Raw genomic sequence first — 23,288 nt, forward strand, 5'->3', positions numbered from 1 at the left:
ACTACACTTCTCAGATCCTCAGCTGCCTCACCTGTAAAATGGGTATGACAGTCCTCCCCTTCCTGGACTGTTGTGATTATAAAACAACATTATGGAAGTCAGAGGTCCGAGGTAGACGTTCGTTCTTTCATTCACCCGTCCCTCTGAGATGTTGGAAGGAGGGAAGAGAGGGAGGGCAATGGCCAAACAAACCAGAGTCAATCAAAGAGCGAAACTTCTTTTGTTTCTCTCTTTAGAAACAAGGCAGACGTTTTTACTAAACATGTCTTCAACGTTTTTTTTCACCTCTAAAAAAGACGTGTGTGTGTATTTAACTACTTGCCACTCTACTGATCGCTGTTTCATTTTATAAAGGAAAAGCAGCTTTTGGCTCACGGCTGAAAGGGAGATTTCCATTGTAAGGACACAATGAGCGAGCTTCCTTGGAACGGTGTTGTGAGGCAAGGTGACCAAGGAGATTTGCTTTGCATTCCTGACCAGGTATCCTGACTGTTCTGCATGATGAGACCAAGAACAAACTAGGAGAATGAGTGTAGGGTTTTACTCTCAGAAAACCGCCTTTCTCCAGCCGAATCCTGTGCTGATCAGACACACCTTAGCTGTCAACAAGGATGACCACAATAGGGGGTACGGCCCCAACTCCTCTTCCTGGGTGGCCTGAATTTGAATTACAATGACTAAGAGCATTGTTTCATGCAACAAATGTTCCAAAAATACTAGCTGGGGCATGAAAGGCTGTGGTGGACGCCACAGGACACATGGGGGGAGGGGGCAGGAAAGGCGGTGATGGACCCAAGGGGACATGTGGCAGGGGATGTGATGATGGACCCAAAGGCCACACCAGGGGCCTGCAACGTGGGAGAGGCCGTACAGGCCCAACTTGCTTCTCCTGAGCTCCACCAAACCGGAAAGGCTGCGTAGACTCCAGGCGCCGCCTGGAGCGGCGGGGAGGTGGGGGTGGGGGACCGCGTGGACCCGGCCACGCGTGCGCAGGACCTGGCGGGGATGGCGCGGGCGCAGCGGCGCCAACTCCTCCCCGTGCGCAGAGACCGTAGGGGGCGACTGGGTGAGAGAGCGCGGCCGGGTCGGGGGCAGGGGCGTGGGGACGCAGGGCGGGAGGGTCGGAGTTGGTTGCAACGCAGGGCGGGCTAGGCCTGGATAGGGTTGGTTGGGACCTGAGGCAGCCCCACGGGCCCAAACCCTGGGGGTCGGAGGGAGCCCTCCCCCTACCCTGGTGTCTAAGGGCGGAGCCCGAGGGTCGCCGGCATGGACCGGGCAGTCCACGTGAGGACACCCTCGGGCCCCTTCTCAGCCTGTGGAAGACTTGGGCCCCGCTCCGTACTCATCCCCTCATCCCCTCAGGAGACCTGGGCGGGAACCCCAGGCCCTGACCCAGGATATCTCGGCTGGCCCCCACCTATGCCCCCAACCCCACCCGGGCGACCAGCGATGGCACCCCGGGCAGAAGCTGCCGCGGCGGAGGAGTGGGTGCCTCACTGAGAGCCTCGTGCTTTTCCCTGAAAGCAGTGGGAGGCATGGAGGTTCCAGCTGGGGACCGTAGGACGGTCCCCGGGGAGAAGGCGGAGGACATCTGGAAACGGGGTCAGTTGGGTGCTGTCAAGGTCAACCAGTCAAGGGTGAGGTGGTCAGAGTGATGTCAGAAGGTCACTCTGTGCTACGTGTGGCACCGTGACAGGTGGGAGCCGAAGGCGGGTGGGACCCCAGGTGGCTTGCGTGTTAGTGCTGAAGTGATTGAGCACATCGAATGCCGTGACTTCCCCGGCGTTTGCTCCTCCTTTGTTTGACCGCGTGCCTTCAGTCACAACGGTGTGTTTCAAGGTGGAGCCTCGTCATCCTTAGGAGATCTCCTGGGTCCCAGCCCAGGCCGGGTAGAAGTGTGGAGGCCGAGTGAGAGGCTGCCATCTTTCCAAGAGCTTTGCAGGAAGACGGCAAAGAAAATGGGTTGGTGCAGGTTCCACGGGGAGGCGGAGGAGGGCGGGGGTCCAGGCAGTAAGCTTTTGGCTGGATGAGTGATGGTTTGGGGTACGTAAAGCATAAGGGCAGTCCTGCAACTCAGTCCAACTTAGGAATCACTGGCTTTCAGAAATAATTTTCATTTTCTTCCATTTGGCATTTTTGGGCTGTTGCGTGCATGTGCTATTGAGATGTTTTGTTTTGTTTTGTTTTGTTTTGTTTCCCAAAAGGATTTGCCTTTAAGAAACATCTTTTCTCATTGGAGTATTCTAGAACAGGTGTCATATAGTGTTTCTTTGGTAGCTTTTTTTAAATCAAAACTGAAATTCAGCTAGTTTTCCTCTTGATTGCTTATGACAGTGAGAGACAAAATAACCCATTAAGATCATAATAATAGTCACCATCATAGGGTGCCTTTCTTGCATCCAGCGTTGTTCCAGGTACTCTCCCTCCATTCTCTGACATGTGAGGCCACTCTAGTCAGCAAATATTGCTTCATAAAGAGTGAAAACCAGCAGCGAAGGAAATGAATTTGGGTGTTGGTCTTTTGTTTGTTTTTGTTTTGTAAATGGACGGCGAAGCGATCATCAGATCACAGAAGGGCGGCAATGGCGGGGGGGAAGAGACGTGGTGTGAGGGTCTCACAGAGTGTGAGCGGTCCGTGTGAGCTTGTGCAGTCTCCCCCTGCCCCTTGAGAACCTGGTGACCTCATTGCATCCATCTCCATCAAAGGAGACATGGCCCTCTGGGAATCCAGGACACAGGCTGCAGGACGGACCTAGGAGACCCAGGTTCTAGCTGAGTGGCCGTTGAGTACTCATGCCCCCTTTGTGCACTTCAGCTGCCTCCCTGTACAGGACCCTGTGAGCAGGGATCTGGCATCGAGCATAGGATTCCTCGCTGCTCAAGGGAGCACACAGCGTCCACTTCTGGGACCAGCCAAGTAGGTGGTCCTATAAGTTGTAGTCCTGATTTATTATGAAAGCTCTTTTCCAGTCTCCACATGGACCCTCCCTTCCGACAAGTGGGCAACAGTTGCTCCAACCTCCCCTTGGAGCTGTTCTCTCACTTCTGTATCACTCACAAAAATCAGATGCCTTTTCTCCCCACAAATGCGTCACCTGTGCAGGGTGAATTCTGCTTCAGTTTCTCCTTGTCCCACCCTGTGAGCAACAAGATGATGCAGAAAATATATAAGAAACTTTTTGAACTGCGGGATATAAACATCCCCAATTACAATTACGGGGGTCAAAAACAGTCCCAAGGTTTGGACTTTTCTCAAAACCTGAAGTGTCCGTTTCACGGTGGTTTTCTGCAGCTAAGGGTGTGACCACGCTCTTGGTTTCTGCAGGCAACGCCTTTCCCAATGAAAGCTCCAAGGTCTCCGTGGATTGTCTGCACAAACACACCCGGCACCTTCGGGAGACTGTCAGAGAAACAGGCTGCAAGGAGCAGCTCAACAAGCAGAACAAACGAAACCAGTTCAGAAGCTTAGATGCCCTACTCTGGACCCTCCCGCCAGCCCTTCCCAAGAGCAGTGGCTGTTCATGAACAAACAGTGGGCACAGTCAGGCGTGGGACCTTCCTGTGTGTGTGACCACCTGGCCCGTCCAGGTTGCTCCCCAGAACAAAAGGGGAGCAGCCCAGCCTGGCAGCTGGAAGACGGGAACAAAGGCTTACCGGTTTACACTCTCAGTTCACCTTTCCCAGCTTCTTCTGGCGCCGTTCAGACTCAGAGATTTCTGGACTCAGTCTGGGTCTTCTGCCAAGCCAGAGTTCACGGGACCCTGAATTTCTCTTCCTCCCAACATGTTGTGGACCAGGACTACAGACGGAGTTGTGATTAGGAAGAGAGTTGAAAGTTTTCACCCAAAAGCTTCCCTCCCCAGCCTCAGGCTTCCTCCCCTTCACTCCCTTGTTTTGCTCCAGGGCAGCCTGCTGTCCTGCTTGGCATGGCCTCTAGCATCCCTGGCCCCTGCGCCCCAGCATCACCAGTGCCTCCATGCAGCACCACGTGAACCCATGCACAGAGCTTCTGGGGGTCACCGCACATGCTCAGTCCCTCTCCGTGGCCACGGTTTCCATTGGTCGTCCTCCTGTCTGCAGGTCAGTCCTCACCAGGGGCCTGTGTTTGCATGACTTTGCACTAGAAGGTAAGCTGCCTGAGTGCTGGATCTTGGTCAGTTTTGTTCCCTGATGCATCTCTGGGGCTTGAGCAGTGCCTGGCATCTAGTAGGTGCTTAATAGGTAGTTGGCTGATTGAATCGGATTGAACTAAGACCTGTACCTCCGCAGAGCTGCTGTGTCTGGATTTCTGGCCCCTCCAGGGAGGAACACTTCCTCCCCCAAAAGTTGGAAGGGCTCTGAAGGGTCAGCCCTCCACCAGCCTGTGGCCTTCCCCAGATGCCTCCCGGGACATGGAGAGCTTTTGCTTTCCTTGTAGTCGGTCAGCTGGCCGGATTCTGAACTTCACCCCCAGCTCAGCCGAGGCTCTGGCTGCCTCCAAGCCTTATAGGAGAAGGGCAGCGTGAGTAGATAATCAAAGGGCTGAGTGCCTGCCAGCTGCAGGTGTCTTGTGCTAGTACCTTCCATGCATTAGCTTATTTAATCTCAGCAACTCTGAAAATGATGTCATTATTCTTCCCATTTCACAGATTTAAAAAAAAAATTGAGGTTCAAGACTATTAAATAATTTGCTTAAAGCCGTTAGCGCCGTGTGGAATGCTGAAACCCGGGTCCATCTGACTCCAAATCCGGCTCATTGGACCCTTTCATTTCTAAAGGGTCTGCTCCGTGTTTTAGTCAGGTAGTCGGAAACAGTAGTCCTCAGACTTCTTCATCTCACGATCCCTTTAGCCCCTTACAAGTCACTGAAGGGCCAGGTAAGTTTTTATGTAGGTTACGCATTTGAAATTAAATGTGAGAAATTTTAACAATATTTATTAATTCATTTTAAAGTAACAATAATATACCCATTGCATGTTGACATAAATATTTTTATGAAAAATAATTTTACTTCCAAAACGAAATATCTAGTGAGAAGAAAGGCATTGTTTTACATTTTTGCAAATCTCTTTAATGTCCTTAACAGAAGACCGCTGAGCATTCCGTCTGCTGCAATATGTTGTTTTGGTTGAAGGACTGGCAAAAATCTGGCTTCATATGGCTAAGTAGTTGGAGCGGTGTGCAGTATCTTAACATCCTTTTCAAATAACTGTGGGTCTTCCTCTTTGATAGTATGCCCAAACTCAACAAATGGTGGTTTCTTAAAGATTAATTGCAGCGTAGAATCTGAAACTGAATTTTTCGTCCTCTGTTACTTTAAAATGTGTTGGTCTGCCTGGCACTTGAAGTGGATCCTTTTGCCCTGGCATGATGTTGTTTCCTTATACAGCTGTCATTTGAAAACTGCTTCTTCACTGAGTCCTGCAGAGCTGCTCAGGAGACAGTGGGAAACTCCCGAGAGGATGAGAGTAGAAAAGGCAACTAATGTCGTGTTATTAAGCTGTGACCTTGCAAACTCCTTGCAGGGTCTCATGGACCCACCAGGGGTCCCCAGACCACGCTTTGAGAACTGCTGGTCTGTAGTATGAATTGAATGGTCGTTGACTGCAAAGCCCTGTGAGAAGATACCAAAAAAAAATAAAAAATTAAGTCCAATGAACATAACATTTAAAAAGATAAGTACGATTATGTGTAATTTGATGTGGATACATTCTGAAAAATGAGATTCTGTCGTTGTGTGAACATCACAGAGTGCACTTACACAAACCTAGATGGTAGAGCCTCCTACACACCTAGGCTACATGGTGCTGATCTTATGGGACCACCATCGTATATGCAGGCCGTTGAGTGAAACGTCGTTATATGGCACATGACTGTATGTTCAATTCAGTGTGTGAAGCTGAGGAAGGGCCAGTGAAGAAGATACGAGGGGCCAGCCCGGTGGCGCAGCAGTTAAGTTCCCACGTTCCGCTTCAGCGGCCTGGGGTTCGCTGGTTTGGATCCCAGGTGCAGACATGGCACCGCTTGGCAAGCCATGCTGTGGTAGGCATCCCACATGTAAGGTAGAGGAAGATGGGCACGGATGTTAGCTCAGGGCCAGTCTTCCTCAGCAAAAAGAGGAGGACTGGCAGAAGATGTTAGCTCAGGGCTAATCTTCCTCAAAAAAAAAAAAAAGAAGAAGAAGATACGAGTGCACATGACTTACAAAACAGACTGGGTCTTTGTGTGTATGTGTGTGTGTGACTGACCTGGGCAGCTATTCATGATCCCAAGTCACATTCATGCCATGGCTCTGTAGACCAGCCGCCCATGAACTGACAGGTTGCTGGAGGATTTGAGATGATTAGAGGCTGTGGGGGCCAGTGGAAGGTGTGGCAGAGAAGAGGAGAGGCTTGGGGGAGGCTTGAAGGAAGGGCAGGACACAGTGTAGTGGGGATGTTTGTCCCGGTCCAGGTGGGACCACAAATCGTTCCCTCCAGTCCTGCTGAAGAACAGTGAGGACCGCTCATGGTGTGTGCAGGCAATCAGAGCCAAGAGCAGGCTTCGGAGGAGGCCATGCCAGGCCTGAAATGACGCTTGACCAGGACAGCTTGTGTGTGCTCTGTCGGCCAGACTGAACTGTAAATGTGCTTCCACGGCCCCGTGAGTTGCAAAGGTTCACACACTGTTCGGCTCTATCATTTCTATCCATTCATCTTTTCTCTTTTTGATAACAGACTTTATTGAAATTTTTCTTTTGGAAGATTGGCCCTAAGCTAACATCCGTCGCCAATCTTCCCTTTTCTTTTCTCCCCAAAGGCCTAGTATATAGTTGTATCTCCTAGTTGTAGGTTGTTCCAAGTTCTTCTATATGGGATGCCGCCACAGCATGGCTTGATGAGTGGTGTGTATGTTCGTGCCCAGGATCCGAACTGGCGAACCCTGGGCTATGGAAGAGGAGCGCGTGAACATAACTGCTACACCACCAGGCCAGCCTCCCGTTGAAATATTGATAGCGTACTTTATGTGCAGTAAAACACACAGACTCTAAGTGTATATAGCTCTATAACTTTTTACGTAGGATTCTTGTGTACTCACCACCCAGATAAAGATAAGAACTTTTCCGTCACACCAGTAAGTTTTCCCCTGCTGCTTCCCACTGAATACCTTTCCACCCTGTGCTCAGAGGAAACGACTATTCGATCTTCTGTCACCATCGATTAGTTGTATCAGCTCTTAAACGTCATCTAAGTGTAATCAGACATCCAGTATGTAGGAAAATAGTTTTTGAGAGTTATCCATATTGTTGCATTTATCAGTAATGCATTCTTTGTTTTTGTTGCTTTTGTTGAGTAGATTCCATCCTACGAATATGCCACAATTTGTTTATCCATTCTCCTGTTGATGGATTTTTTGGCTGTATCTGGTTTTGAGCTATGATCCTACGTGGATACTGTGTACATACGTCATGCAGTCTGTTCTCTGCAGTGTAGTCTTAGGGGTGGAATTGTTGAGTTGTATAGTAAGTGTGTGTTTTACTTTATTAGAAACTGCGAAATGATTTTCCAAGTGGGTGTATCATTTCACACTCTCACAAATAGTGCATGAAGAGTTCCAGGTGCTCCGTATCCTGGTGACACTTGGTGTCAGTCTTTTTAATTTTAGTTCTTCTTTCAGGTGTGTGTTATCTCACTGTGGTTTTTTTCTTTTTCTTTCTTTGGTCATAGATTGTGGCCTAATTCATTTCCCTATAGTTTATCATGTAAGATATTTTTGACAGCCTATAATATTTTATCTATAGAAATAACGTTTTATTGATAAGTTCTCTTCCTGACTAGTCAAATGGGGAGCTTCCTTCTTTAAAGCAGCAACTAAAGAAAACATGTAATGTGATGTGTAAAAATTTTAGAGAATTAAAAAGACACCTAGGAATCTGCAGCTTCCAGTTCCACATGTAAGAAACTTGGAAGTCACTGTTCCATCCTAACAACAAGGGGAAAGCTGAACAGACTGAAAAGTCAACAGCTCTTCTCGGGTCCATAAGAGAGGAGAGCACACAGGGTAAGCCACTGCCCCCAAGATTGGAGAGACAGGTGAATGCAGGGAATTGCAGTTTATGGGAGCAGAGACTCAGGAGTGAAAACTGCCATGGGAACCAGAGGCCAGGTAGGAAAACCTGAACCTTAATTGACAAATTGCTGGAGGCCCAAGGTGGACAACCCTGAGGGTTAAAGCTCCAGGGGGACCTGGTCAGAGCTGGGCCCTCACGGTATTGTGAGATTTACCTCTGGGAACTTGACCATGTTCTCACAGTAAATATAGAGAAAAATCTCCTCCTGTTTCCAGCAGAGGGAGAGGAAAAGGAACCATTTTGGAATACACCAGAGTACTCTGTTCTTCTTAACAAGATCTGCCCTCAGGGGAGGGGACAAGTTAACCAGAGCCTAACCTACTGGGGTATTATCAGAGCCTAACCATCCTGGGGGAAGGCAAATACCCAACTCCAGCCCACTCCAGCCGTCCTATCCCACCTAAGTGGGGGTGGGGGCAGGGGAGAAAAAGAAGAGTAAGTCAAATCTAAAGTAAGCAGAAGAAAAGAAATAGTAAGAATTAGAGCAGATATCAATGAAATTGAAAACAGGAAATCAGTAGAGAAAAATCAATGAAACCAAAAGCTGGTTCTTTGAAAAGATCAATAAAATTGATAAGTGTCTAGCCAGGCTAAGAAAAAAAGAAAGAGGGTACAAATTACCAATATCAGAAATGAAACAGTGGACATCACTACAGATCCTATGGACATTAAAAGGATAACAGAGGAATACTGTGAACAACTCTGTGCCTGCAGATTTTATAACCTAGATGAAATGGACCAATTCCTTGAAAGACATAATTTGACAAAAGTCACTCAAGAAGAAATAGACGATTTGAATAGGCCTATATCTATTAAAGAAATTGAATCAATAATTAATAAACTTCCAAAACAGAAAGCACCAGACCCAGATGAGTTTGCTGGTGAGTTCTACCATTTATGGAAGAATTATACCAATTTTCTACAATCTCTTTCAGAAGATAGAAGCAGAGGGAATACTTTGTAACTCATTCTGTGAGGCCACCGTTACCCTAATACTGAAACCAGACAAAGACATTACAAGAAAAGAAAACTACAGTCCAACATCTTTCTTGTAAATAGATGCAAAAGTCCTCAACAAAATATTGGCAAATTGAATCCAGCAATGTATAAAAAGAATTATTACACCACGACCAAGAGGGATTTATCTCAGGTACACAAGGCTGGTTCAACATATGAAAATAAATTGATGTAATTCATCACATAAACAGGCTAAAAAGAAAAATCACATGATCATATCAATAGATGCAGAAAAAACTATTTGACAAAATCCCACATCCATTCATAATAAAAATTCTCAGTAAACTAGGAATAGAGGGGAACTTCTTCAACTTGATAAAGAGTGTCTACCAAAAAACTATAGCTAACATCATACTTAATGGGGAGAAACTCAGAGTTTCCCCACTAAGATCAGGTACAAGACAAGATGTTCCCTCTCACCACTCCTTTTTGGCATTGTACTAGACATTTTAGCTAATGCAATAAGTCAAGAAAAAGAAATAAAATGTATACAGATTGTAAAAGAGGTAAAACTGGTTTTGCTTGCAAACGACATGATCATCTATGTAGAAAATCTGAAAGAATCAACAAAAAATTCCTAGAACTAATAAGCAATTACAGCAAGATTGCAGGAAAAAAGTTAATATACAAAAATCAGTTGCTGTCCTATATACCAGCAGTGAACAAGTGGAATTTGAAATAAAAAACAATACCATTTAGTTAGTACCCCCAAAATATAGTTAGGTATAAATCCAACAAAACATGAACAATATCTGGATGAGGAAAACTACGAAACTCTCGTGAACAAAGAAAAACCAAATAAATGGAGAGAGAGTCTATGTTTATGAATAGAAAGACTCAACGATTGTCAAGATATTGGTTCTTCCCAACTTGATCTATAGATTCGATGCAATCCTAATCAAAATCCCATTCAGTTATTTTGTTGGATCTTGACAAACCGACTCTAAAGTTTACATGGAGAGGCAAAAGACCCAGAATAGCCAAGACAATATTGAAGGAGAAGAACAAAGTCAGAGGAAGGACACTACCTGGCATCAAGACTTACTATAAATCTACAACAATCAAGACAGTGTGATATTGGCGAAAGAAAAGACAAGTAGGTCAAAGGAATAGAATAGATAGTTCAGTAATAGACCCACGTAAATATAGTTAACTGACCTTTGACAGTGGAGCAAAGGCATATAGTAGAGCAAAGATAGTCTTCTCAACAAATGATGCGTGAACGACTGGACATCCACAGGCGAAAAAGTGAGTCTAGACCCAGACCTTACACCTTTGACAAAAATTAACTCAAAATCGACCACAGACCTAAATGTAAAAGGCAAAACTATAAAACTCCTAGAAGATAACATAGGAGAAACCCTACATGACCTTGGGTATGGTGATGACATTTTAGATACAACACCAAAGGCACGATCAATGAAAGAAATAATTGTAAGCTGGATTTTACTAAAATTAAAAACTTCTGCTCTCCAAAAGACAATGTCAAGAGAGTGAAAAGACAAGCCACAGACTGGGAGAAAATATTTACAAAAGACACATCTGATAAAGGACTGTTACCTAAAATATACAAAGAATTCTTAAAACTCAACAATAAGAAAACAACCAATTGGCTCAATTAAAACATGAGCCAAGGGGCCAGCCCTGTCATCTGCGTGCTCCACTTCGGCGGCCCAGGGTTTCACCAGTTCGAATCCTGGGCAGGGACATGGCGCCGCTCCTCAAACCATGCTGGGGCAGTGTCCCACATGCCACAACTAGAAGGACCCACAACTGAGAATACACAACTATGTACCGGAGGGCTTTGGGGAGAAAAATGAAAAATTAAAAGAAAAAAGTGAGCCAGAGACCTTAACAAACACCTCACCAAAGAAGATATAAAGATGTCAAATGAGCATATGAAAAGATGCTCCACATCCTATGTCATCAGGGAAATGCAAACTAAAATAACAATAAGAGGGGCCAGCCTGGTGGCACAGCCATTAAGTTCACACGTTCTGCTTCAGCAGCCCAGGGTTCACCAGTTCGGATCCCAGGTGCACACATGGCACCACTTGGCAAGCCATGCTGTGGTAGCCATCCCACATATAAAGTAGAGGAAGATGGGCATGGATGTTAGCTCAGGGCCAGTCTTCCTCAGCAAAAAGAGGAGGATTGGCAGCAAATGTTAGCTCAGGGCTAATCTTCCTCAAAAAGAAATTTAAAATAACAGTAAGATGCTAGTACACACCTTTTAGAATGGTTAAATTCAAGAACACTGATGACACCAAATACTCGTGAGGATTTGGAGCAAGAAGAATTCTCATTGTTGGTGAGAATGCAAAATGGTACAGCCACTTTGGAAGAGGTTTGGTGGTTTCTTACAGAACTAAACATATTCTTACCATATGATCCAGTAATCACACCCTTTGGTAGTTACCCAAAGGAGCTGAAAACTTATGTGCACACTAAAACCTGCACACAGATGCTCATAGCAATTTTATTGATAATTGCCAAATCTGGGAAGCAACCAAGATGCCGTTCAGTGGATGAATAGATAAGGAAACTGGTACATCCAGACAATGGAATATTATTCAGCACGTAGAGAAGTGAGCTATCAAGTCACAAAAAGACACGGAGGAAAGTTAAATGCATATTGCTAAGTGAAAGAAGCCAGTCTGAAAAGGTCATATACTATGATTCCAGCTGTATGACATTCTAGAAAAGGCAAAACTATGGAGACAGTAAAAAGATCAGCAGTTGCCAGGGCCTGGGGGACGGGGAGATGACTTGGCAGAGCACAGAGGATTTTTAGGGCAGTGAAACTACTCTGTATGACACTATATGATGGAAACATGTCATTACACGTTTGTCCCAACCCACAGAATGTACAACACCGAGCGTGAACCCCAGTGTAAACCATGGGCTTTGGGTGGTTATGATGAGTCAATGCAGGTTCATCAGTGGTAACAAATGTGCCACTCTGGTGGGGATGTGGATAGTGGGGGAGGCCGTGCATGTGTAGGGGCAGGGGATGTATGGGAAATCTCTGTACCTTCTGCTTAGCTTTGCTGTACACCTGAAATTGCTCTAAAAAAAACATGTTAATTAAAAACAAAAGACGCGTAGTATGTATTTTGGTGCTAAGACATGAAGGTGTGGTTGCAGTCATCGCTGTTCTGAATGTCCTCTGCTACCCGCGTTGTAAGAAGGAAATCAAGGCTAGCGAGGTTGCTCTTTCTTACCTTTGCTTAGCTGATTCCTTCCCTCTTTCCAGAGTCCTGTAAACCCTCCTGTTCGCCAGGCCCTGCATCTTGGGCAGCCTTCCACCCCTCACTCAGATGGCTAAACCAGACTCATAACTCACTTCCCCTTGCGGTCTGCTGCCCCTCCTGACTTGCTGTCTCTTTCAATGGAATCATTAGTTCACTCATTCCTTCATGTATTCGTGTGCTCGCCAGGGATCTGCTGAGCAGCCCGTCCATGTCAGGCTGTGTTCTAGGCAATGGGTCCCAGCAGTGCACACGATGAGGCCCTGCCTTGGTGGAGCCTCTGCTCTGCTGAAGGAGACGGACAGTCAACAGCATCCAAACCAAGGAAAAGAATTTGGATGCTGCTAAGTGCAGTGAAGAGGAGTAAGAAGGAGTGAGGGGTGGGCTCTGGGGGTGTCCAGGGAAGGCCTCTCTGAGGCGCCCCCTTTGTATGCAGACGTGAGCATCACGAAGGAGACGTCATAATCCTCAGCCACCGGTCACAAGGGTGGACCGAGTGCACCTTTCAGTCTGGGGGCCTTCTGATGTCTTCTTCCCCTTCTCTCTTTTATTTCCTGCTTGTTTTCCGTTACGGTTGACACCTCCCCGTTGAAAATGCATCATTCTTCATTTATTCTAATGTTCTTCTAACATCCCACCCCTTCCTGCTCCCCACTGCAGACTGAACTCCCCATCTCCCTGTGCTCCTGGGAATGGCCCCCTGCCTCTGGGGGCTGCACGCCAGGAAACCACGTTTTACCCAAAGGCGCTTGTCAATCCCCCTAATTAGAGCCGAGGGGTCTGACAGGAAACCCTCCACACAAAAAAACTGGGAGCCCAGCTCCATCAGGGCAGGCACCAACCTCAAATGAACAGCTCCTGTTGGCCTATAGACTGTTGTGAATTGACTGTGTCATCCAGGGATTTTCAGGCCTCAAATTTATATTTCTTTAAAGATGGCCCCAGAGTGGTAATGACTCAGGCCCCTAGCAGAAGCAAACACAAATCTTTTCTGGAGAAAATTACTTTCACTGGCTCCAAGACATTCTTTCATCTATTTTTTTCCAATACAATACCCCATGCACAGCCACTGGGCGAAAACCTCCCTGGGCTCGAACCACGAAAACAGCTTGCAAAGACCTTGGACAAATGAATCATCAGAGACACTCTTAACTCGCTTAGGCTGGTTACGATGAATAAAATCAAGGCGGCTTCCAGATACCTTGAGAAAAGTATAAAAAGTAATATGGCAGTTTTGAAAAAACCAAGTAGAATTTCTAAAAGTAAAAAAATATACAGTAACAACAACAACAAACCCAGTGAACAGGTTTAACGGCAGATTATATTGTGCTGAATATGTAATTAGTGAACTGGAGTGCGCAGTTGGAGAAAGCTCAACACAGTGCAGCAGCGAGAAACAAGTGGATGGAAAATGAAGAAGACCGGGTAAGTGACGTTGAAGAGACGCCGTGATAAGGTCTAACATCTGCAGAAGGAGAAGAAGGGAAGTTTGTTTCCAGAAATTTCTAAGCATCTCAACCCATGTAGTCTCCAGCTGTAGGATAAATAAGAAAAACAGAATTAGCTTAATTGTTAAGAAGCTAAGTCTAATTCTTTAAAAAAAAATTTAAAGTGGACTTAGCATTTTATGTGCTATGGGTTTTTGAGATGGAGCATTACAAAGGAAGGCAGGTCATTCCGTGGATGCAAGTAGAACTGAGCGATTGTGACTATTCAAATACTGCCCTTAGGGGGCCCTGGAGTTGTCCTATTCTTGTGATTTAAGCAAGCAAAGAAACTCTGGAGAGAGTAAGTTTGGAGTCGTTTGGAACCCCTTAGAATCCTTGCTCTCTGATGGACTTTGTGACATTCGATGTTTCACTTTACCATCCTGAGAGTTAAGCCATTTGTAAAAAGCTTAAGATACTTCCCTTCAGGCTGCTGTGAGGGTTGGAGGTTTCTGACTACTGCCTCCCCACCAGAGCGTGTCCCCTGGTGGGAGCTCTGTGGCTGGAGGGGGCAGCGATCCTGAACAGTGACCGCTGAATCCAAAGTTCATGCAAAAAGTAAACGTGCAGGAATCTCTGGGAAATCCCTGAGCCGGGGGAAATGAGGCCGAGGGAACAGAAGTCCAGACGCCGACACCAGCGCTTATGCGAACTTCCAATGACAAAGGGACGTTTCCACCAGTGGAGGAAAATGGTCATCCAACAAATCGTGAGCAACTAGCCAGCCAGCTGGAAGAAAATAAGGTCTGGCTCTCCACCCAAATTTAGCATAGAGGCATCAAATATTTTAGTTAAAAAATAAGAAAATAGGGGCCGGCTCCGTGGCCGAGTGGTTGGGTTTGCGCGCTCCGCTGCCTCGGCCCAGGGTTCGGATCCTGGGCGCGGACATGGCACTGCTCGTCAGGCCACGTTGAGGCAGTGTCCCACATCCCACAACTGGAAGGACCTGCAAGTAAGATATACAGCTGTGTACAGGGGGGGTTTGGGGAGACAAAGCAGAAAAAAAAAAAAAAGAAAATATGAGGAAAGGGAGAAAGGCCTTTCTATGCAAGACAAAACTCAAAAGCTGTAAAAAAAAAAAAAAAATCAGATATTTTTTTAAACTGCTCAGGGGAAAAATAAAAAAGCCACACTCAAAGTAAAAACAAATGAGGAAAAATTTTTTTATTAACCTGTGAGGAGGGACTAATTAATGTAGAATTGTAAAAACAATAATACACAATTTAGAATTATATCTTGATGTATATAATAGGTGTCCATTACTGTAAAAGGGGGGCTTTAGACTCTATTTCCATATGGAACAGGGTCCCCTCCCTCCTCAGCTCCCGGGTATTGGGGTTGCTCTGCATTTGTGTGCATTTTAAGGGAGCCCCATTTAAATGGCAGTGCTTTCCTAAAGTCAGCAAGTAAAGTGGAGATCCGCAATAGTAAAAACTGTCCTTGAAAAGCCCTTAAAATGAAACAAGCATGCACGAACGTTGGCAGTGGGCGTGCCAATGAGTACAACATCCCCCGAGGTCCATTTGGCACATTCTACCAAAATCACAAATAATACAAGCCCAGCAGTGCCTCTTCTAGGAATTAATTATATTTATTCCTATATTTCACATAAGTGGAAGGGTCTAGGTGAGAGGTTTTCATTATAGAGTTAGTCCCGACAAAAGGGGGGAAAAGGATCAAATGTGGGTAGTAGGGAACCTGGTAGATAAACTATGGGCCATCCATGCGGTAGGATACTGTGCAGCTGTGGAAGGAACGATAAAGAGCTCTGAATACACAAGGGACAGACTCTCCAAGATGTCTTCATAAGCAAGATGTGAGTCATGGGGAGGGTATGTGACAGTGTGTTAAAGTGTGTGCGTGTGCTGGAGATATATTCCTATTTGGTTGGATATGTTTAAAGACGTTCTGGAAGGACACCCCAAGAATTAGTAACTCTGGTTTCCTATTGGGTAAAGAGGATGCAGTGGTAAGGAGGTGGTTTGTCACTATACACCTTTTAATATGCTTTACAAAAATTAAGCTATGTAATGTATTATCTAGTCAACAAGTTATTTCTCAAAACTATTACAAATCAAAAAGAAAAAGACTAACAACTTAATAGAAAAATGGGCAATTATGTGACTACATAGTTCCTGGACAAAGAAATACACACAAATCACAAATGGCTTTTACACCAATGAAAATATACCAAGGCAATCACTTTAATGAAAGAAGCAATTAGAACAATACCAAGATTTTTTTCCACCAACAGATTAGCATAGACCAAAGTTGGAGCATACAGTGTGTTGGGAAGGGTATGGACAAATAGGCATTCTCCTCTGCCACTGGCAGTGTGTAAACCAGTGTGACTTCTCTGGAGGGAGGGCCGTGGGAAATAGCTGTTAAATTCAGAATTCGCATGCCCTTCCATTCAGTACTTCACTTCTAGGAATTTATTTTAAATTCACTCCAATATATGTGCCACTGTGGATGCATAAAGGTATTCATTGCAGCACTGTTAATAGGAGAAAAGACTAAAAAGAAACAAAAACGTCCTTCTATAACCTATTTAAAGAATGGGTCCATCCAACAGTAAAAGATGGGGTTTAAAGATGTGGTTCACCCAAAGGTGGACTAGGATACAGAAGTCGAGAAGATCAAGCTGGAGCTGGCCCCGTGGCCGAGAGCTTAAGTTCACGCACTCCGCTTCGGTGGCTCAGGGTTTCACTGGTTCAGATTCCGGGCGCGGACATGGCACCGCTCATTCAGGCCATGCTGGGTGGTGTCCCACATAGCACAACCAGAAGGACCTGCAACTGGAAGATACAGCTACGTACTGGAGGACTTTGGGGAGGAGGATGAGAAGAAGAAGAAGAAAAAGATTGGCAACAGATGTTAGCTCAGGTGCCAATCTTTAAAAAAGAAGAGAAGAGCAAGCAGTCTGTGTGTGCTTGCATACAATGCTCTCTAAGATATTATAATACCCAAGGGAAGCTGTGAAACACCGTGTGTAATATGACAGCTTTTGTGTAAAAAGGATGAGGGAAATATATGTGGGCTTGCATATGCAGAGACTGCTCTGAAGACCATAGGAAATGCTAGTGACGGGGGCTGTCTCTGGGGCGGGGACTCTGGGCCTTGGGTGGGGCAAGGTGCCGGTTGAGAGGAATCCTAGGAAATAGACTTGATGAGGTGGAGGGGCTGCCAGAGAGAGAGAGGAGCTGTGAAGAGGAGCCAGTGGCCCAGCGACGCCTGAAGGAATTGAGGGGGAACTTGGAAAAAGGTATATAATTTTTTAGTGCCCATTTATTTTTAAAATTTTAGAAGTAATGTGGTTTTATAGTATGCTCAGGGAAATGCAACAGCATTTTCATTTTTGCATGTTTCCTTCCAGCCTCTTTATAGGCATAAGTATCCACTTTTGTTCCTGCTTTTTCACTTAACGTGCATTTCATGTACATTTTCCATGTACATTACAGGTAATATATAATCTTGATACCAATCATTTTAAATTCCCAAGTAGACTTCCAAGCAATTAAACAGTAATTTACTTGAATAGTCATTCCATCTTCTATTGACTTCATAGGTTTCTGTACATTTTTCACTGTTGAGTGTACATAGCATTTCCTCTTTAAAAAGAAAAGGTTTCTTTAGCATAGATCCCCAGAAATGGAACTTATGTCATGTTTTTTAAAAATAATGGGAGATGGGGCTGGCCCCGTGGCTGAGTGGTTAAGTTTGCGCGCTCCCCTGCAGGCGGCCCAGGGTTTCGTTGGTTCGAATCCTGGGCGTGGACATGGCACTGCTCATCAAACCACGCTGAGGCGGCGTCCCACATGCCACAACTAGAAGGACCCACAACGAAGAATATACAACTATGTAGGGGGCTTTGGGGAGAAAAAGGAAAAAATAAAATCTTTAAAAAAAATAAATAATGGGAGTTGCTAAGGAGAACTTGAGTAGAAGTATTTGTTATAGACCTTGTGAGAATGGGGAATGGGGTCTGGACCCCAGTGATTAAAGCAAAATGAAAACAAACCCAACTTAACCAAGGAAGTGAAAGGCTTGTACACCGAAAACTACAAAACACTGCTGGAAGATATTAAAGAAGACACAAGTAAACAAAGAGATATCTGGTGTTCATAGACTGGAAAATTGAATATTGTTAAGCTGTCAGTACTACCCAAAACAACCCACAGATTTGGTGCAATCCTTATCAAAATAGCAATGATTTTTTTTTTTTGCAGAAATAGAAAAAGCCATCCTAAAATTAATATGGAATCTGAAGGGACTCTGAATAGCCAAACAATCTTGAGAAAGGAGGACAAAGCTGGGGGCTCACACTTCCTGATTTTGAAACTTATTATAAGGCTGCAGGAATGAAAAAAGTGTGGTACTGGCTTAAAGACAGACAGATAGATAATTTAAGTGGAATAGACTAGAGAGCCCGAAAAGAAACGCTTGCATAGATGGTCAAATGATCTCTGACAAGGGTGCCAAGAGCATTCAGTGGGGAAGGGACAGTCTCTTCAGGAAATGGAGCTGGGAAAACTGGATCTCCACATGCAAAAGAATCAAGTTGGACCCTAACACCATGGAGCACAGTTAACTCAAAATTGATTAAAGACCTAAACTTAAGCCCTAAAACTATAGAGTCCAGAAGAAAACAGAGGAGAAAAGCTTCATGAAGTTGGGTTTGGTAATGATTTCTTGGATATGACACCAAAAAACATAGGCAACAAAAGCAAAAATAGATAAATGGGACTATATTCCAAGTTAAAAACTTCTGTGGATCAAAGGACACAATCGACGCAGTGAAAAGCCGACCTACGGAATTGGACAAAATATTTACAAACCATACATGTGATAAGGAGTTAATATCCAGAATATATAAAGAACTCCTACAACTCAGCAACAACAACAACAACAAATTACCAAATGTGAAAAGGACTTGAATAGGTATTTCTTCAAAGGTTGTATACGTATGGCAACAAGCATATGAAAAGATGCTCAACATCACTGATCGTTAGAGAAGTGCAAATCAAACCTCAGTGAGATGTCACCTCACATCTATTAAGATGGCTACTATTAAAAAACAAAGCAAAACAAAATAACATGTGTTGGTGAGGATGTGGGGAAATTGAAATACCTATGCACTGTTATTAGGAATGTAAAATGATTCAGCCACTGTGGAAAATAGCATGGCCGTTCCTCAAAAAATTAAAAATAGAATTACCATATGATCCAGCAATCCCACTTCTGGGTATAGACCCAAAAGAATTGAAAACAGGGCCTCATAGCGATATACACCCATGTTCATAGCAGCATTATTCATACCAGTCAAGATGTGGAAGCAACCCCAGTGTCCATCGATAGATGAGTGCATAGACAAGATGTGGATATTCATATAATGGAATATTACTCAGCCTTGAAAAGGATGAAATCCTGTCACATGCTACAACATGGATGAACCTCGAGGACATCCAACCTTGGATGGCGCCACACAGGAGCTTCTCAGGAAGCAAAGCCCATGGAGGAGGGGGTGGTGGAGGCAGAGGCATGGCCAAACCCCCTGTGACACCCCAGAGGCGGATGGATGTCCTGAGCTAGGGGAGGGCACTTGGTGTTGTGTTGTTCAACCCTTTCAGCTTGCTGGGAGAGGAGAGATGGGAACAGAGCAGAACTGCCGGAGCCAGCCGGCCTCTGGGGTGGGGCCTGGGTCTCTGCAGAGCCTCCTCCCTGGAACTCTCTTTTCCAGCAAAAGTGGCCAACTGTCCTTGTAGCCTTAACTTGGTCTTGGTATCCTGAGGCCATTGTGACTACAGTGGGTTCCAAAGGGTGCTAGAAACCTCGTCTAGTGTGGTGGGGAGAGAGCAGCTGGTCCTGTGTGGAGCCCTGTCTGGGATGTCTTCTGAGAAGCTTTCTTCAAACACCTGCCTGATGCCCCTCCGGCACCCCCGGCCTCCATGTGGACAAGAGGACCTCAGACCTGTGACCCTGACCGTGGGGCCTGGGGCATCGTCCTGGCCCAGATTTTCTAATCTACCCCCAGAGTAAAGGAGGAAGCAACAGAGCGGTGCACGGTGCTGGGCTGTGCAAAAAGCAGTGGGCAGCCAGACTGTTCCGGAGGAAGCAAGGAGCCTCATAACCCGGCCCAGCGACGTGGACTGGGAACTCGGACCCTGCCGGGACTCAGCTTTGACGGTTAAAAGGCTCAGGCGTGCTGATCTTTGCAGCCATTTTCCCTTGTGAGACATTAAGTTGGGGCCTGGGGCGACCAGCCTTTATGAGACACAGTGTCCTGCCTTCAGAACAAGCCCTGCTCCTTTTCTCTGCTCCTCAGGCAGCTTGGCCTACAGTGCATCCCGCCTGGGCGCCGCCCCACCCTCAACCCTGCCCTGTGCCCTCACCTGCCGCCCAGCCCTCAACCTGCCCCGTGCCCGCACCTGCCCCGGCGCACCCCCGTCAACGTGCCCTGTGCCCGCACCTGCCCTGACACACCCCGGTCAACCTGCCCCGTGCCCGCACCTGCCCCGGCGCACCCCCGTCAGCCTGCCCTGTGCCCGCACCCGCCCTGCGCACCGGCCGGCCCCGCCCTGTGCCTGCCCCTGGCCTGGCCTGAGGGCGTGTCTCGCGGACCATCCAGTCTGTGCGAGGCTCCCTCCAGTCACCACCCGGAGCTGCCACCAAGGGCCAGTAGGGCGGGGAGCAGCGCCTGGAAAATGCGCCCCGGGGCTGCTGGTGAGTGCGACCCCCAGCGCGGGAGGAGGGAAAGGCGGACCGGGCAGTGGAGAGTCGCCCCTCGCCCCTCCCAGGACCGCCGTGCTGAGAGGAGGGTGGGGCTGGCGCTGGGGCTGCGTCTTCCTTTAGACCCGGGATCGGGAAAGTGGGAAGCGAGTCCAGCAGAGGCGAATCACCTGAGGTGTCCCGAGCAGGTAGCCCTGCACCGTTTCCTCCGCCCCGCCCCTACCTGTCCCCACCGCCCTCGCTGGGGTACATGGCAAGGAGGGGGTCAGCTAGTGTGACGTTTTACCTGGAGAGTGGGTATTGGGTGAGTGCGGGCGGAGCAGGACCCAAGGAGCTGCAAGAAGAGGTGTCTCCCTCCATCGGGGCACGCGTGTGCCTGCAGGGGTGTCCCTGGACAGCGCCAGGAAGGGCTGTCAGCTGCTGGTTGGAAGCACCTGTGGGTTCCACCTGGGCTCGTCCGGCTGGAGTCAGGAGTCATTAGCCACAGGTCCAGCTGACCAATCCAACAAATTAGGAAAAGGAAGGACACAGTGAGGCCGTTTTTAAGTGACTGGGGAATTTGGGTGAGAAGGGGAACTAATGAACACAGAATGCCCCATTGTCACTTATGACACCAGTTCCGGTGGCATCTTTTTATGCGAGTTTTTATTTTTTCCATTTATCAAACTACTTGAGACTGCAGAAGATTTGGAAAAAATAGGAAAGAGGAAAGAAAAACAAACCCCACTGTTTCACCAATCATTTTATCTCAAAGCCTGTCTTCCCGACCTCGGCCTCTGGCCTCTGTCGCTTGCCTGCCTCACTTTGCAAGGGTCCCCGGTTAACTGCCCTGCTTCTGTCACACACGCTGTCTAATGGATTGTGATGTTTTTCTCCTATAATCCGAGGAATCTGGATTCCTCCTGGAATGGAAAGTTCTCTTTGCTTCTTTGAAGAGCCACTTCCCCATCTCTGGATGGTGGGTCGGCTGCAGTGAGGTGTTTCTTAGACTAAATGATCCTTTTTCCTTCCTGCCCTAGCATTCCGGTCATGTGGTCACACTCCAGAAAGTTCTAACACCGCATCTTCTGCTCCATCCCCAAAGTGTAGGAAAGCCGGGTTTTAAGATTTTTGCTTTATTATGTGACATATTCATGTTTTCTACAAAACCATTTATTTATGAAAAGCACTGTTTTTGGTAACTTGCGTGGACTGTGATAAATGACTGGACATAAATAGCTCTTTTGGGGGAGGAAAAAACCTCCCTTGGGGCACTGACTTTCATTATAACTATTTTGGAAGAATTGTTTTTTCATTATTTCTGTATTACGTGCTTATCGTTTTGCTGGTTACGTAGTGGACACTGCTGAGTATTGTCAGATTGCTTTCCCCTCCCTGCAGTTTTTTCACACACAACCCTCATGATTCGTTCTTGAGCTTTCACTTAAAGCTTCAACATGACGGCAGGTGTGTACTGATCTCAGGGTGCGTGGTTATAAGAGAAGTCGCCCGCAGAAATGAGAAGCATTATCCCTTTTGAGTTTGTGAACGTTCTTGCAAGCAATACTTCCTTGGTTACTTCAGCCAAGCACTGGGGCCTCGCCAGGCAGACCGCTCTCAGGAAGGACGTTCAGAGTGGAAGAAATAAGTTAAGCCACCACCGCCCTTCTCCTGGGGGGAGGGGGCAGCTGCCTGGCAGTGGTAATCCTGACGCCTCACATTAGGGCATTGGCATATGAACCTTTCCAGGTGGGTCACCTTGCACACCTGCTGTGGTGTTCAGGTGTGGCACCTCCAAGTCCTTCTGCCAAAAAGCCTCGGTCAACAAAACAGTGACAACGGAAGACACTGGAGCCACAAAGCAGCAGAGTCCCAAATGTGGCTCGTCCGCTGCTCAGCCCTCCCAGCCCTTCAAAGGCAAAGGGGACAGGGGTAGCGACCTCCAGGGCATGGGGTTTGGGTCCATGGGGCAAGACTGCCAGTGACAAACAGCTTCATTGTCCTGCCTCACGTTGAAGGCAATCCCACCAGTGGAAGTGTGTTCCGATGAGCTCAGACTTCCCTCCCCGGGGCCCCCGGATTGCAGGGTGAGGGGCATCCTGGGAGCCACTCCCTGTAGCCGGGTTTAGTGTAAATTGGCTTTAGGACTGCTTTCTTCTCCAGTGTAAGTGAAGTGTCCCAGGCCAGCCTGAGACCCCCAAGGATCTGAGGGTGGGGATGAGGGTAGGACACGCACACGCAGGCACACACACACCCACGTGAAATGAGAGTCTCTGGGAGGGAGTTCACCGACTCCCTCCCTGGGCTCAGTATTGGCCTCTGCTCTGTTCCTCATGTGTCCCTGCTGGGCGGAGGCACAGAGGCGGACACGCCCGTGAGCCAGTGATGTCTTACGAGAAGAGGCTAGGTCACAGGTACAGAATCCCAGCAGTGTCCTGGACTCTGCTTACTTCCTCCTCCTCCGCCCCCGCCTCTGAAGCTGCTGGACCCCCTCCCACCAGGGTAGGCCCACCCTGGTCCCGGGACCTGTCTCAGCTGAGTCCCTGAGCTTCCACCTTTCCTAAGATGAAGCTGCACCCCACCGACCCACCCCCAGCGCTGTTCTTCTCTGCTGCCCAGTGTCTGAGTCTGTCCTCACAAGCTGCCTCATGTCCCGCCCGCTCTGCGACCACCCCAGGCACCGAGCTCCGGATGCAGGTGTCCAGCCCCGCGTCTGGCTGTGCCACAGCTCGCCTG

At 47.1% G+C, this 23,288-nt stretch overlaps 1 protein-coding gene across 2 annotated transcripts in view; it reads left to right on the forward strand.

Moving 5' to 3' along the window:
- The first annotated feature begins 983 nt into the window (after window positions 1-983).
- FAM3B (FAM3 metabolism regulating signaling molecule B) overlaps window positions 984-23,288 on the forward strand; it is a 58,378-nt gene continuing 36,073 nt past the window's right edge. The window contains exon 1 of one of the 2 annotated variants that reach the window (XM_070597800.1): window positions 984-1,066. Coding sequence is in view for 1 of the 2 variants with exons in the window: in XM_008538182.2 (XP_008536404.1) it covers window positions 20,549-20,567 (19 nt within the window). In the remaining variant the exon portion in view is untranslated. Of the gene's footprint in view, window positions 1,067-20,445; window positions 20,568-23,288 lie in introns of those variants that run through there. The other variant, XM_008538182.2, reaches the window with a different exon arrangement.

Source organism: Equus przewalskii, chromosome 27 (genome assembly GCF_037783145.1).
Source record: "Equus przewalskii isolate Varuska chromosome 27, EquPr2, whole genome shotgun sequence".
Lineage (NCBI taxonomy): Eukaryota > Metazoa > Chordata > Mammalia > Perissodactyla > Equidae > Equus > Equus przewalskii.